Genomic DNA, 15,727 nt, shown 5'->3' with positions numbered 1-15,727 from the left:
AACTATTCAGTAGACCTCTGACGTCCATATTTAGGTTGATTTTTCTTTATACGTAAAACATTGTGTGCGATAAATGCGGCAAACTGCAGCAATTTTAGGCGATTTTCAGAAATGTTGTAAATACCTCTACGTTTAGAAAAGCTTTGCAGTTTGGTAGTTTGGTGTAGAAAGTCGTCTTTATCTATTTTGTATTCGTCAGAATGTGTACTTTCCAAAAATATATGGTTTTGGGGGGGTCTTTGCTGTTAGGAGGGTCTTGAGGCACATAATATGAAGTCAAGGGTCTATGTTCACAGAAGGCGAATCAGCAGCGGAGAAAAATCATATGCACTATTTTCATTTGGGGTCCGCACATGCCAGCTGCCTTGGTATATCAATGCATATTGGGCATCAAACGGTTCAGTGGACCCTTCGCATCAGTATTTATGGTGTTTTACAATTGTATGTAAGAAATTGGGTCAGATAAATGCGGCCAATTGCAATATTTTTAGGCAATTTTCAAAAATGTAAAAACTGTTGCTTTTATCGCCAAATTTAGGAAAGGCTTGCGACTTGGTAATTTGGAGTACAATACAAAGACATGCATACCCAATTTGGATTTGCGGGAATGTGTTCTTTCCGAAAATAGGTAAATCTAAAAAAACTGAACTTCCAACACTAGTCAGTTGAACTGAAGAAGCTGCTCGGATGAGTAGTGAAACTTCTTCAATGATTACTAAGCAAGTCCACTTGTTTTATATCTACCTATACTAGATATTTAAATAGTAGAGTGGTCATAATAGGATCTCTTTAAAGGTGCATCGCTTATGGCCACATGTTTTTTTTTTTATTTACAATTGATAATTGATCTATACAGTGCACAGTTGTACTTTCTTAGCCTTTGATGTTTTAATTTACTGCAGATATGTCATAGTCTCCCTGCCATGAGTTTAAAAGAGAGGTAATTCTGCCTCATGGAGGGCCATCTGCCATAGTCTCCATTTGGAATCAAATTATTCAGTTTTTACAAATGCATTGATTCCAACTAAAATATTATTTCTTATTGGTGGCAAAACAATCCTATTGTGTTTATGTAATGTTTAAATGTTTTAACGGTTTGTGGAAAAGTATATGATCCGAATTATGAAAAGACCCCAGAAAAAGTGTCCTGAGCATTTTCGATGACAGGTCCAATACCTGTATGTATGTATAGTAGCATAAATGGAGAGCTACCCTTGTTAGTGTACCGTTTCTGCTAATTATGGATAATATTTATGCCTCTAGTATAACATAATTGCATATATTTAGCCTAGGGTGATGTACAAATAGTAGTTTGAATGCTTTTAAACAGGTCCGGACTGAGAATTAAAATAGGCCCTGGCATTTCAGGTACACAGAGGCCCAATCAGCCCACTCAGAGGCCCAAACAGCCCCTACCAGCCCACTAAATGCTGACTTTCTATGGAACCTTATAGCAGCCCCTCTGGCATTTGCCAGAACCCACAGATTGCCAGTCCGGGCCTGCTTTTAAATGTGTTTTCCTCTTAGTCTTCGTTGTGTTATAAAACCTCTCCTGGATAGGAATAAAATAAAAACATTACCAAACATTTCTGGGCTTAAGAGGTAGAAATATCAAAATGAAAAGTAACTGCAATAACACTGACACTGAACTGCTTACCTTGCTAGAATATAGTATGTCATTTGTTTGTGAAGATGTATTAAGTGCCTTCCACAGTACCTTACTTCTACAATATGTCTGGCTATTAAACATGAATCAATCATGAAAATGCATGAAGCGATTGTGGTTATTCAAGGATAACAGAGTTCTCTAGTAAACCACATTGAAATCACTCTTGTTTGATATTTATTAATGATATTGTGCAGCATTTTCTTTTTAGACAGATACAGGCATCAAAGCTTAGAATACTGAGTAATTCTGTTGGAAAAAGGCCAGGAAAGGGAGGATAAGTCTCATGCAGAAATATATTTGTTAACATGATAGCTGTATTTGAATCAGAAAATAATTTTCATCCAGATATTTAGTATTCTTAGAAGTTACAGAAACAAACAGATATTGCTATGTTAAAGGGATACTGTTTGAAGTGCCGTTTTACACATAATCCTGTTCGGAATTCCATTTTTCAACAGAACAAATGCATTTTTTCATACTTAATTTTGAAATATAAAAACGAGGCACTCAATGTCTTTACATTCCCATGTTCCCCCAGCCTTAAAATAAAAATATGTTGCCCCACATGCCTTAGCTTCAGACTCGCTGACTCACCTTGTACCTTAAAGGCCAAATATACAGTATGATTGCCCCCATGTGCTGCCTAGTAAAAAATGCTAGAATAACACTCAGCAGAACATGCAGGTAGTAAATTTGGGACATATAAGAACTAGAGATAAGAACTGAATAGCTGAGGCAGTAGCTGCTCTGTTAGCTATTCCTGCAACCAGAGAATCATACATAATGAACAGAGATGGCTGCCTGCACCCCATTATTAAAGCTAAAAAACATAAATTAACTTCCAACCGGCCGGATCCCATAGTATTCTCACTCCATTACACAATAACCCGCTCTTTCTCCCTAGCTATGCTACTTCGGCGTTTCAATGGTGGAAAGCAAATGGTATCACTCGAATGCAAGATATGTTACTAACTATGGGTATTAAGTCATTTCAGTACTTACAATTTGTAAAATCTATGCCAGAGAGCGAGACTTATAGATACTCACAATTATTACACTTCATTCGCTCTGTTGACCCCTCTTTTAAATCTAGACCTCCAACCCTGTTGGAAACCTGCTCTCAACGAGCTGGGAAACTGCGAGGTACCATTTCGTTACTGTATAAATTTTTAGTCTCTATGGATGTAGAAAAGCCCCTTAAATACATGCTGGACTGGGAGAAAGATTTGGGGCGTCCTATACCTCAGCAGGAATGGTCACTAATATGGAATAATGTCTCCAGGATATCCCCTAATACTGCCATTAAAGAATCCACATATAAAGTGTTGATGCGTTGGCACCTTACACCAGCAAGGAAACATCGTTTTGATCCTTCCACTCCCGATTCTTGCTTCAGGGGTTGTACAGCAGTTGGGGATTATTTGCATATCTGGTGGACATGTCCAGTAGCACAACAATATTGGGCAGAGGTTTATACCTTACTTGAGCGAGTATTTCACACGCATATAGTCCCTGAAGCCACTACGGCTCTTTTAGCCTGCCCGTCCAAGACCCTTACGAAACTCCAGAATACTTTGATGAGACAAATCTTAGCTGCTGCACGAACCAATTTAGCAAAACACTGGCTACAATACAATATTGATACTCATGCTGTCATTACAAAAATTACTCAAACACAGAATATGTTGTATTTAACGGCTTTATTAGAAGACAGGGTAGAGAGACATATGCAAATTTGGGCCCCATGGAATTCGTTTCTGCAACCTTGAGCAAAACAATACGTTTAATGTATGTTATACTACATGGAATTGTACTGATCTGTTCTAATTTCAATGTTCTGTACTGGAAAAGATATTTACGTTATCCTCTGTCAATGTATCTATTTTTGAAAAATAAAAGAGATTAAAAAAAAAAAACATAAATTATTTCTTTTGAAAATAACATTTTAAATAGTTAAATACATTTTTACAATGACACAGTCTAATATAAAATGTAAAAACTAAATCCTCAAAATCATGGCAGTGCAGCATCCCTTTAAATATCCTATATATATAGGTTAACTATAAGAACAAGCTAAAAAGTAAACTGCTTTACGGCAAAGCCATTATTCGCCTCATCAATGTTAATGATTAGGACATTGGTGAGAAAAAAACTTTTAGTAGGTTATAGACAAATTTTCTGAGACAGTGTACAAGTGGTCTCTATTTTTTGTTTTTTCAATTGTTAAACATTTTTTTCATAGATACATAGTTAAGTTTGTTTGAAAAAGATCAACCCCTTCAAATGAAACCTAGCACATATATATATACACGCACTCACACTGACCACTCCATACACTCACATCAAATATATATATACATACACACACACAGTATGGGCATATTTACTTAGCTCGAGTGAAGGATTAGAATGAAAAATACTTTGAATTTCGAAGTATTTTTTTGGCTACTTCGACCATCGAATTGGCTACTATGACTTCGACTTCGAATCGATTGATTTGAACTAAAAATCGATCGACTATTCGACCATTCTATAGTCGAAGTACTGTCTCTTTAAAAAAAAACTTCGACCACCTACTTCACCACCTAAAACCTACCGAGCACCAATGTTAGCTTATGGGGAAGGTCCCCTTTCCTAGCAATTTCTGATAAAAAAAAAATCGTTCGATCGATGGATTAAAAATCCTTGGAGTCGTTCATTTAATCGTTGGGTCGAACGATTTTTCCTTAGATCGTTTGATTGAACGAATTTCGGTAAATCCTTCGACTTCGATATTCGAAGTTGAACGATTTAACTTCGATGGTCGAATATCGAGATTTAATTAACCCTCGATATAGTCGAGTAAGTGTGCCCCTTAGTGTATAACTTGTATTAATATTATTTTTGCCAAAGTGCATAACCTTGCATTTATTAACATTGAACCTCATTTTCCAGTTTGCTGGCCAGTTTTCCATGTAGACAAATCACTCTGCAAAGTGGCAGCATCCTGCATGGAACCTATAGTTCTGCACAATTTAGTATCATCAGCAAAAATAGAAACAGTACTTTCAATTCCCACCTCCAGGTCATTAATAAACAAACTGAAAAGCAAAGGACCAATTACAGACCATTGTAGTACTATGCCAAAAACACTAGTAAGAATATGTGCCATTTACCACCACTCTTTGTAATCAATCTTTCAGACAGTGTTCAATCCAGGTACAAATACTATGATCCAAGTCAATATTCCTTAATTCAACTAGTAACCTTCTGTGTGGTACTGTATCAAATGCTTAGCGTTACATCCACTGCCACACCATAGTCTAGGTTATAGTTCACCTTCTCATAAAAATTAAATTAGTTTTGCAAGATCTATTACACATAAAAACATGGTAGAACAAACTCATAGTATTATTATTTGCATCTTATCCCTTAATATCCTCTTGAAAAGCTTTCCTACCACTAACATCAGACTAACTGGTCTATAGTTTTTGAGGCTGAGAGCGTGATCCCTTTTTGAATAGTGACACTATTAGCAATTCACCAATCACTCTGCACCATGCCTCCTCTCAGTGACGTAACGGCCCACGATTGGCCAGTTTGAATCCCAACGGCACTATGCTCATCTATTTATAGGGGCGAGCTTTCGGCAGCCAAAATGCCTTTGACAAAGCCTGCGTATTGCGGGCGAAACGCGCGTCAGGTGCATTTTAGTTTGGTTAGGCAGGGTGACTGAATCACTAATAACCTTTTAGGTCGCGGCTTTGCTCCACGAATGGGAGGGAATCTCTGTGGGTGAAGGGGTGGGTGATCTACAGAACCGCTGCCTGGGTAGTTTAAACTTACGCCGACAAAGCACAGCCATAGACTCTGTATCATTAATCAGTGTGTCAATTTTTGATGCCACCTAGACATAGCAATTCCGCGCAAGCAACGGGGGGGTATGTTTAATGGTGAATAGCTGGCGGACCTATTCAGACTACGAATTATTGGGTGGTGGATTTAACAAGGGGAAAACTGAGAGGTTACTCATACTGTTCACAGCCTGTGAGACCCTTGTTTTGTTTTGCTTTATGCAAGTATCGTAATTGTATTTCACACCACGCCATTGCAGTTACTCAGTATAGACTGGAGTGGCTCACTGCAGACTCTATACATTAGCGTTGCATTTGACCCAGGGGTGGCAAATTTCGCTTTACCTAATCAGGGTTCATTGTCTCCCTGTGTCTAACTTGGTTTTAAATGCTTCTCTGGACCAATCTTTTTTAATTAATTAGTAGTAAAAGTTACGTTTTAACCTTGTTCCGTGGGTTTCAAGGCTCCTGGATGGGGTGTTGCAATCTCAAGGGTTAACTTTTTCTCTTCCTTTTTCTCTTTGTTTATCTTTGCATGTTCTATTCTCTTTTGAATTTCCTTCTTTTGAACCATGCATCATTAGTTATATTACTTGATTTGGGTGTGTTATGAAGGAAGCCTTCATTAGCTGTTTCTTCATTTGTGTAGACGGATGAAAAATAACAATTCAGTATCTGTTTTTTCTCTGTTCTCATCAACCAGCAGACCCCCCTCTGATATTAAGGGTCCCACCCCTTCCTGCTTAATATTTTTACTATTTACATATTTAAAAAAATATTTAGATTTACTCCTCACTGTAATACTCTTTTCCATCTCAAGTTTAGCTTGTTTGATAGCTTTTGCATGATTATTAGCCTTCTTGTACCTGATAAATGTTTCAGCTGTCCCAGCTAATTTGAATGCCTTAAAAGCACACCTTTTATTACACACCTCAGCACTGACACATTTACAAAACCACAAAGGTTTGGCTTTGCAACAGCGTCTCTTGCTTACAAGGTGCATATACTGACCTGTATGTTTATAAAGAAGCGTCCTATTTTTCTTTTGTGTTTAACCCTGTGAAAAGTCTTTCACAGGTAATATGTTGCAGAGATGCCCTTATACAATGTTTGCATGTCTACAATTTAGTGTTTTGGTTACTCCCTTATAAATTTGTCTCTGCAACATAATCTCAACATAATCTGAAACATAAGGAAACCATGTTATGATAACTATTTCCTAAATACTTACCCACACAAATTCTAGAGATGAATTTGGGATTATTAGGTATTACAAGGTTCAAAAGAGAGAAATTTCAATGAGCTAAAAATAAAAAGTTGTCATTTAGCATATTTACAAACCTGCTAGCTTTTTATGACTTGGCAACCCCATTACCCCAGTAAATGTCTGGATAATTGAAGTCTCCCATAATAATAACTTCACCTAGTTGTAAAGCCTCCTCTATTTGTAAAAGTAGCTGGGTTTCATTATTGTCACTTATACAACTAAGAAACAATTGTGGGGTAATTGTGATGTTTTTTGAGTGTGGAATTGAAAATTAAAGAAATTACAGAATAGTTTGAATGGTTAAAATAAGAATCAGACTAAAAGAGAGAGGAAACGCTATATTTAGGATAGCATTAGTTAACAATTGAAAAGGTTTGACAAGAATACAGGAGGTCTGTGATATGCATTTGTGCAAGCTGCTCTTTATAGTCATGATTTCGATCATTATATATTATGGCTGTTTGTAATATGCTTGTATTTGCATTTATTCATTGCTTTTGCAGCACCATATATATTTTTAGATGTATTTTTAAAAGTAATTCACTAAGGTATTTACAATTATTAAAGATATAAAATATGAATTCTGAATATAACAGAAATCTGTTGGTGTTATTTTCTACACTATTGCAGGTCTAACATATATTAATAAGTAAAATAACCATATAAAATAATTATCTGTGGCTTAGGCCATTGGTTTTTGACCTTTTTGAATTAAAGTTCTCCAACCCTTATTAGTTTATTGCATTGTTGCAATTCAATGAAAATGTTCTCACTTAAACAATGTTCCTAGAATATCTAAAGCATTCTTCCATATCCAAACTAAGCTCACCAGCCACTGCTTGGAACAACCCCATTGAAGCTGTATCCATAGGTTGGTATCTGCAGGCAAATGTTTTTTGAGAAAAGGACAAATTAAGCATTTAATTTCCTAGCTTCGTATTTTATCCTTATTATAAAATAAATAACAATTATCTTATAAATAGACATAAATAAAACTTTGGCCCAGCAACGCAATAAATGTATAAGAAAAAAGTAAAGACTATTGATGTCCAGTGTTTTGGTTTTAATCATGGGTATTTTACAAAATTTAGGAGTCTTGTGGAATCTCTCTTCTTGCGATGCCCTTAAAATGCCAATCATACAAGATGCCCTTGCAGTGTTGACAAATGCAGTGATTATTCCTCATTCCGGGTGGGAAAATTCAATACTTCAGGATGACCGCAAAATACAATTACATTCATCACAGGTGCTGCGTAATGCCACTGGGTGCCTACGGTAAGTAATAATGTTTTCTAATTTTCCATTCCAAATATTTTAAAATATTTTTTTAACATATCTAATTCAATAGCTAGCCTAGCATATAGAAGTTAATTTGATTTAAATTGTTAAAAAAACTTACTTCCATTACAGCTTTAGTTTCATCTTAAACAATGTCATGGTTAATGCTTCATGTATACATATCTGTCTACTCAAAAGTAAGTATTGTACTTGTTCAACATGTTTATTTAAGTTTAATTGGAATTATGCATTGCCACCCAAATGAGACAGCTCCATTATGCAAAATCAGCGATATAATACTGACATCAAGGGGCAGATTTATCAAAATGCAAGTTTAGAGCTTAATTAATAAAAACCCACTCATGTTCTATCCATTCCTATGGGACTTTTAGAATTGTGTTTATCAATGGGTTATAGCTAGAACTCAACATTTGATAAACATACTGTAGTTCTAAAAATCCCATAGGAATGAATAGAGTGTGGGTGACTTTTTACTGATTAAGCTCTAAATTCACATTTTGATAAATCTGCCCCCAAATATAACAGGATGCTCCAAAATATGCAATATATTTCTATCACTCTCTTAATTTTAGTTACTGCGTAGTGCTTAATCATATATAAAAAAAACTGCTTATTTACCAAATTAGCATTGTTAATATATGTCACCAAATATTAACATATTTCTCAAGGCACCTTGTTACTGAAAATTGGCTCCATTAGCACAGATATATGCTTGTGGAAGAAATACCTATTGAGAAGAATGAGAGGACTAACTGATTAATTAGTCTCTATAAATCTCTTTAATAGCACTGTCTTAGCTTTAATGGAAGCATCATTGCTTTTAGTGAGTTTTCTTTGTTATTAACCTTATTTCTCTGCCAAGTAGTATAATAAGAAATAAGCTCAGTCATAACATTGTTTGCTTCTTATGCAGTATACTGCTACGCACATGTCCTACATTGTTAGAGAACTACTTAACTACTAGTAGTTTACTAACACAGCCACAACTACCAAATCTGAACAGATAGGGACACATTTACTAAGGGTCGAATATGGAGGGTTAATAAACCCTCGAATTCGACCCTAGAAGTAAAATCCTTCGACTTCGATATTCAAAGTCGAAGGATTTACCGCAAATACTACTATCGATCAATCGAAGGAAACAATGTAATCGAGAGGAAATGAAACAATGAAATCCTTCCAATCGAACAAAGGATTTTAATCCATCGATCGAAGGAATTTCCTTCGATCAAAAAACTTTTAGGGGCCGATTCATGAAGCTCGAGTGAAGGAATCGAATTAAAAAAACTTCAAATTTCGAAGTGTTTTTTGGGCTACTTCGACCATCGAATGGGCTACTTCGACCTTCGACTACGACTACGAATCGAACGATTCGAACTAAAAATCGTTCGACTATTCGACCATTCGATAGTCGAAGTACTGCCTCTTTAAAAAAAACTTCGACCCCCTACTTCGGCAGCTAAAAGCTACTGAAGTCAATGTTAGCCTATGGGGAAGTTCCCCATAGGCTTGTCTGAGTTTTTTTGATCGAAGGATATTCCTTCGATCGTTGGATTAAAATCCTTCGAATCGTTCGATTCGAAGGATTTAATCGTTCGATCAAAGGAATAATCCTTCGATCGTTCGATCGTAGGATTTGCGCTAACTCCTTCGATTTCGATATTCGAAGTCGAAGGATTTTAGTTCCTAGTCGAATATCGAGGGTTAATTAACCCTCGATATTCGACCCTTCATACATCTGCCCCTTAGAAAAGTAATGGGGAAGGTCCCCATAGGCTAACATTCTACCTCAGTAGGTTTAAACTACTGTAGTATGTAGTCAAAGTTTTTTTTAAAGAGACAGTACTTCGACTATCGAATGGTCGAATAGTCGAACGATTTTTAGTTCGAAGCATTCAAATCAAAGTCATAGTCGAAGGTCGTAGTAGCCTATTCGATGGTTGAAGTACCCAAAAAAATACTTCAAAATTCTACGTTTTTTTTACTTCGAATCCTTCACTCAAGCTTAGTAAATGTGCCCCATAGTATCTGGTGCTTTGTAACCCACATTAAAATGATTGAACTGAAATTTTGTGTTGTATTTATTCTTCCTTCTTGCTCATGGGTCATAATAGAGTTTTGTAACCATTGTTTTGCTAGATTGATTCTAGTCACTGCTAAAATCTGAGACAGGAGTTTATTCTGTGATTTATTTATAATATCTTTCTTTATTGGCTTCTCATACTGTATGTATTAGTATCTTCCCAGTATGCAGTTGCCACTAGGCATGTCCACCAAATTTGTATGAATTTGCCCACTTCTCCACATCCCCGAAAGCACGTTGGGGGAGAGAGAGGATTTTTTGTGCTTCCTTTCAGGAGTGATGTACCACAGTGTCATTACTTGACACTGTGGTACATCACCGATTCTTTTATGTCCGTGTTGGGGGAAATCTTAGATACAGTAAGGAATTCCATATTAAGATCCATTTGTTTTGTACAATCTCTTGTCTCATATCTCTTCCCAGTCCGTCATATATTTTAGAAGGGTATCTGAATTTTGGCATAACTAATTTATATAAAAGTGAAAGAGTCCCCTATAGTTTGGCTGCTTGTTAGCAACAGGTTTCAAATAGGAATGGAGCATCATTCCTGATAGAAGGGTTATTTGAATTGTATGCCCCAAAATTACACCCCAGAAATGTTTGGGTCTTGTCTATTCAGATGGGCTAGGGGTTCCACAGTAAGATCAGGGGGGACAAGGGGCAGCCGTGATGTGTGCTGCAAATGGGGAATTTGGTCGACATGAGACCCTTGCTTTTGATTTTCACATTAGGGGAAGAGTATAAAACTCGTATTGCTAAATAAACTTAATGCAATGATGAAATTCCCTTTAATCCCAAATAGTCTAAAGAAGCAGTTATATGTAGGACCAGTCTATAGTATCAAATGCTTCCTTAAAATCTAACAGCAAAGCCAGACATTGCAGTTTCTTAAAGGACCAGTAACGTCAAAAATTTTTACAAAAAAGTTTGTTAGAATACAACGAAAAAAAAACATAAACACAAATTAAAATTTAAAATAGCAAAGCTTTTATTAAGAATTAACTTACAGAAACTCTACTTCCTGTCCTCTTCAGAAACGGCGAAAGGGCGACCATCCATCCTGCAGCACTCGATATCTCCTCCTGGCTATTCACTGACAGCGTGTCCTCTGCCCGATCGCCTTCTCCAGCTCTTTTTCATCCTCCTTCATCCAGCAGTAGGAAGGCGATGTCTCCAAACCCCGCTCCTCCGCTCCAGGAATGCAGCCCTGACTGCCGACCCCCGACTGTGTGGGTTGTCAGAAAGAAGCAGCGACGCATCCGGATCTGTGAAAGCCTTACCTTGGAGTACGGTGCTTCCCAGCTGTGCTGCTGATGCTGCCATTGCTGCTATAGAGGAGCCGTGAGATTGTGGATGGAGCAGACTGTGTGGGTTGTCGGAAAGAAGCAGTGGTGCATCCGGAGCAACAACTCCGGTTCCTCCGCATTGGTGCAGCTCTGAGCCGGCAGCGAGCACACCTAGAGCAGGGAGCATCCCACGGAGCCTTGGATGAGTGACTGATCCTACCCAAAGTGCTGCCAAAAGACTGGAGCATTGTTTCACAGAAGCCGGCTATTGCCGCATTGCTCCACCGAACCAAGAATCTGCTGCAAGTCCATGTTCCATGTTCCCCAGTGGAAGACAGGGACAGCTGGCCATGTAGGTAGAGCCTGGATTGGGAGACGTGTGGAACATGGTGCCCCCAGCTTAACCATTCCCGTGACTCCCCGATGAGCACGAAAAACCTGAGCCAGCACTTAGATCCTTCAGCTGATGATATCAGTCTTTTGGCCACCGCACTTTGGGACGGCTGCTCCCTGCTCTAGGTGTGCTCGCTGCCGGCTCAGAGCTGCACCAATGCGGAGGAGCCGGAGTTGTTGCTCCGGATGCGCCGCTGCTTCTTTCCGACAACCCATGCGGCTACTCTATAGTAGCAATGGCAGCAGCACAGCTGGGAAGCACCGCACTCCAAGGTAAGGCTGTCACAGATCCGGATGCGTCGCTCCTTCTTTCCGACAACCCACACAGTCAGGGGGTCGGCAGTCAGGGCTGCATTCTTGGAGCGGAGGAGCGGGGTTTGGAGACATTGCCTTCCTACTGCTGCTGGATGAAGGAGGATAAAGAAGAAGAGCTGGAGAAGGCGATCGGGCAGAGGACACGCTGTCAGTGAATAGCCAGGAGGAGAAATTGAGCGCTGCAGGATGGACAGTCGCCCTTTCGCCGTTTCTGAAGAGGACAGGAAGTGGAGTTTATGTAAGTTATTTCTTAATAAAGGCTTTGCTATTTTAAATTTTAATTTGTGTTGATGTTTTTTTTTCGTTGTATTCTAACGAATTTTTTTGTAAAAATTTTTGACGTTACTGGTCCTTTAATGTTGATGTAGTCGATTGTGTAAATAAGCCTTCTAATATTATCTGCTGTCATACTGTGTATTTAAGTTTTAAGTGTATTGAATCTCAAATACACTGAAAATAGTCATGGTGTGTTAATAATTCAAACAACTTGAAGTACCATCTGAGTAGTTAAATGAAAAAAATGTCCAAATATAGAAAGAAAATGCAAAAAACTTTTAATATACAAAAATAGAAAATGGCACTATTGTGCTTAGTAACAACAATAATAAGTTATAGTACAGGAGGAGGAAAAGGAGGAGGAGGGCTGCCCCTCATGCTGAGGATAATCCTCCTAATTTCCCCTATATCCTGTTGCCGTATGTTTACATCCTGCCTCAGCCCATTGACATGCTGGACCAGCATGAATAAAACATCCCCATGGTCCTGAGCTGGCTGGGGAGGTGCTGGCTGGTGAGGTTTTGGTTGGGGAGGTGCTGCAGGAGCCTCCTGGGGAAGAGATGGTGCAGCCGGTTCTGCTGGTTTGGGAGCCTCTGCCCAGTCTCCATAGATCCATTCAGCAGGCAAGTTAATATATAATTTAAGTTTAAATAATACTGCATTTGTACAGTACATATTATACAGGCTTAGGTAGGTGCTATAACTACAGGGCAACTATCTATAAGGATGGGAAGTATGGGACAGAGATAAGGTTGCCATTTTACCCCAGCCTGCATGACTAATTAGTAATTAGTAATTAGCAATTCATTTAGATGCATGCTGCAGACTGAACTGAGCGTTTTCATCCGACAGTTGGATAAATGTAGTTCTTACCTGCGATTTCTCATTTACTTCCTGTATCTTCAAGACATCATGGAGTTCTACCCTTAAGTGCAGCCATGCATCATACAGCTAAATGAATTGCTAATTAGCCAGACAGGCTGTGTATTCCATATGAGTTCGGTTTTAAAGGGGTGAAGTGGCAACCCTAGACAGGGACATCTATAAGGATGGAAAGTATGGGAATGGGACAGCTTTAAGAGAGCTTTTTACAGCAGAAAATTTCTACGTGATAGCTGATTTCTTTGTTCTCTGCAATAATATGACAGTCACCTGTTCTTTGTGTTAAAGAATTCACCTAAACACACCTCGGTGCAAAAAGAGCAATAAAAAAAAGATTTGTGGTGGTGAAGGCATTTTAAATAATGAAATTCTAGGAAATCAGCATCTTTATTGTAACTAGACGGTGTCGTTTCTGAAGAAACCACAAGATGTTGGCTTTGAAACGCAAGAGGTGTTGGGGCCAGTCGCCCCTGGTGCATAGAGAGTACACAAAGTTGGTAGAATCTGGTTTAAAACGGGGAAAATTGAAGCAGATCAAATTGTACCATTAAAATTAATCAAAAAACCTGATTGGCTGTTTTTGGCTCCACCCACTTTTAAAATTTGAATCCCAGTCCCCCTGTGACCGACTGTGCCAAGTTTGATGTCCCTGCCATTAACTGTGAAAGAATGGCAGCAACTTATATATTGACATTGATTAGCAATAGGTAACATTTGATTGGCTGTTTTAAGCTCCACCCAGTTTTCCGAATTTTAACCCCAGTCACCCAGTCATGGTCTGTACCAAGTTTGGGGCCTCTGGCTTTAAAACTGTGAGAATGGCAGTATTTGAAACTTTTACATTGAAGTCAATAGGTAAAATCTGATTGGCTGTTATTGGCTCCGCCCACTTTTCCTAAATTTTGACCACAGTCACCCAGTGAGTAATTGTGCTGAGTTTGGGACACTTGGCATTGACGCTGTAATAATAGCAGCAATTTTGCATTTTTCATTAAGGTCAATGGCTGAAATCTGATTGGCTGTTGTTGCCCCGCCCCCTTTTTTTCCTAATTCTGAACCAGAGTCACCAAGTGACTAACACTTTAAGGTTTCGGAATCATGACATTTAACTTGTAAAAATGGCAGCAGTTTTATGTTTTTCTCTTGAAAATCAATGAATGACATTTGATTGGTTGTTGGTGGCTCCACCCACTTTTCCTAACTTTGAAGTGCAAACACCCAGTGACCACATTTGTGATTTTCGAGGTCCATGACATCAATAACGTGCAAATGGCAGCAATTTTTCCCATTGAAATCATCAAAGAAATCTGATTGGTTGTTTTTGGCTCCACCCACTTTTCCAGATTTTGATCCCGGTCCTCCAGTGACCAACTGCGCCAAGTTTGAGGACCCTCCCATGAACAATCTAAGAGCGGCGACAGTTTTAACTTTTCCCATTGAAACAAATGGCTAATATTTGATTGGCTGTGGTAGACTCCGCCCACTTTTCAAAATTTTAACCTCAGTGACCCATGGTGCCAAGTTTTGGGTCTCTGGCTTTAACACTGTGGGAATGACAGTGTTTGACATTTTCTCATTGAAGTCAATAGGGAAAATCTGATTGGCTGTTGTTGCTCCGCCCACTTTTTGGAGTCCCCAAAATGTGACAGAACTTTTCAGGTTGACCCCATGACTAAGTGACCCAAGTTTGGTGAGTGTAACTTTAATGCTGTACGAGTGGCAAAAGTTTCAAATTTCCCAATGAAAGTCTATGGGAAAAAATGGGGTCTTTGGGGGGCCGCCACAGGGCCACGGAGGGTGGGATTGCTTAACAGAGCACAAGCAACCTATTCGGGTATGAGCCGAACAAGTGTGCAAAGTTTCATAATTGTACTCCTAAAACTCTGGGAGGAGTAGCGTTTAGAAAATTGCTAGAATTTCATTGGCTGTTAGTAGCTCCGCCCACTTTGGGGTGCCCCCCCAAAATACATATTTTTATTCGGGGTGGCACCAACAATATGCGGTCCGAGTTTGGGGAGTTTCGCTTCAAAACTGTACGAGCGGCATCGATTTGAATGCCAGACATTGCAGTTTCTTAAAGGACCAGTAACATCAAAAATTTTTACAAAAAAGTTTGTTAGAATACAACGAAAAAAAAACATAAACACAAATTAAAATTTAAAATAGCAAAGCTTTTATTAAGAATTAACTTACAGAAACTCTACTTCCTGTCCTCTTCAGAAACGGCGAAAGGGCGACCATCCATCCTGCAGCGCTCGATATCTCCTCCTGGCTATTCACTGACAGCGTGTCCTCTGCCCGATCGCCTTCTCCAGCTCTTTTTCATCCTCCTTCATCCAGCAGTAGGAAGGCGATGTCTCCAAACCCCGCTCCTCCGCTCCAGGAATGCAGCCCTGACTGCCGACCCCCGACTGTGTAGGTTGT

At 38.8% G+C, this 15,727-nt stretch overlaps 1 protein-coding gene across 10 annotated transcripts in view; it reads left to right on the top strand.

Moving 5' to 3' along the window:
- The window catches only part of LOC108718510 (catenin delta-2), a 757,810-nt gene that overhangs the window by 592,995 nt on the left and 149,088 nt on the right, over positions 1 to 15,727 (top strand). For all 10 annotated transcript variants that reach the window (XM_041566188.1, XM_041566184.1, XM_041566181.1 and 7 more), the window contains one exon: positions 7,861 to 8,044. In XM_041566188.1, the coding sequence (XP_041422122.1) occupies positions 7,861 to 8,044 (184 nt within the window). The remainder of the gene's footprint in view (positions 1 to 7,860; positions 8,045 to 15,727) is intronic.

Source organism: Xenopus laevis, chromosome 6L (genome assembly GCF_017654675.1).
Source record: "Xenopus laevis strain J_2021 chromosome 6L, Xenopus_laevis_v10.1, whole genome shotgun sequence".
In the NCBI taxonomy this organism is placed as follows: Eukaryota; Metazoa; Chordata; class Amphibia; order Anura; family Pipidae; genus Xenopus; species Xenopus laevis.
The sequence above is the reverse complement of the archived record's forward strand: the minus strand, read 5'-3'. Positions and strand labels throughout refer to the sequence as shown.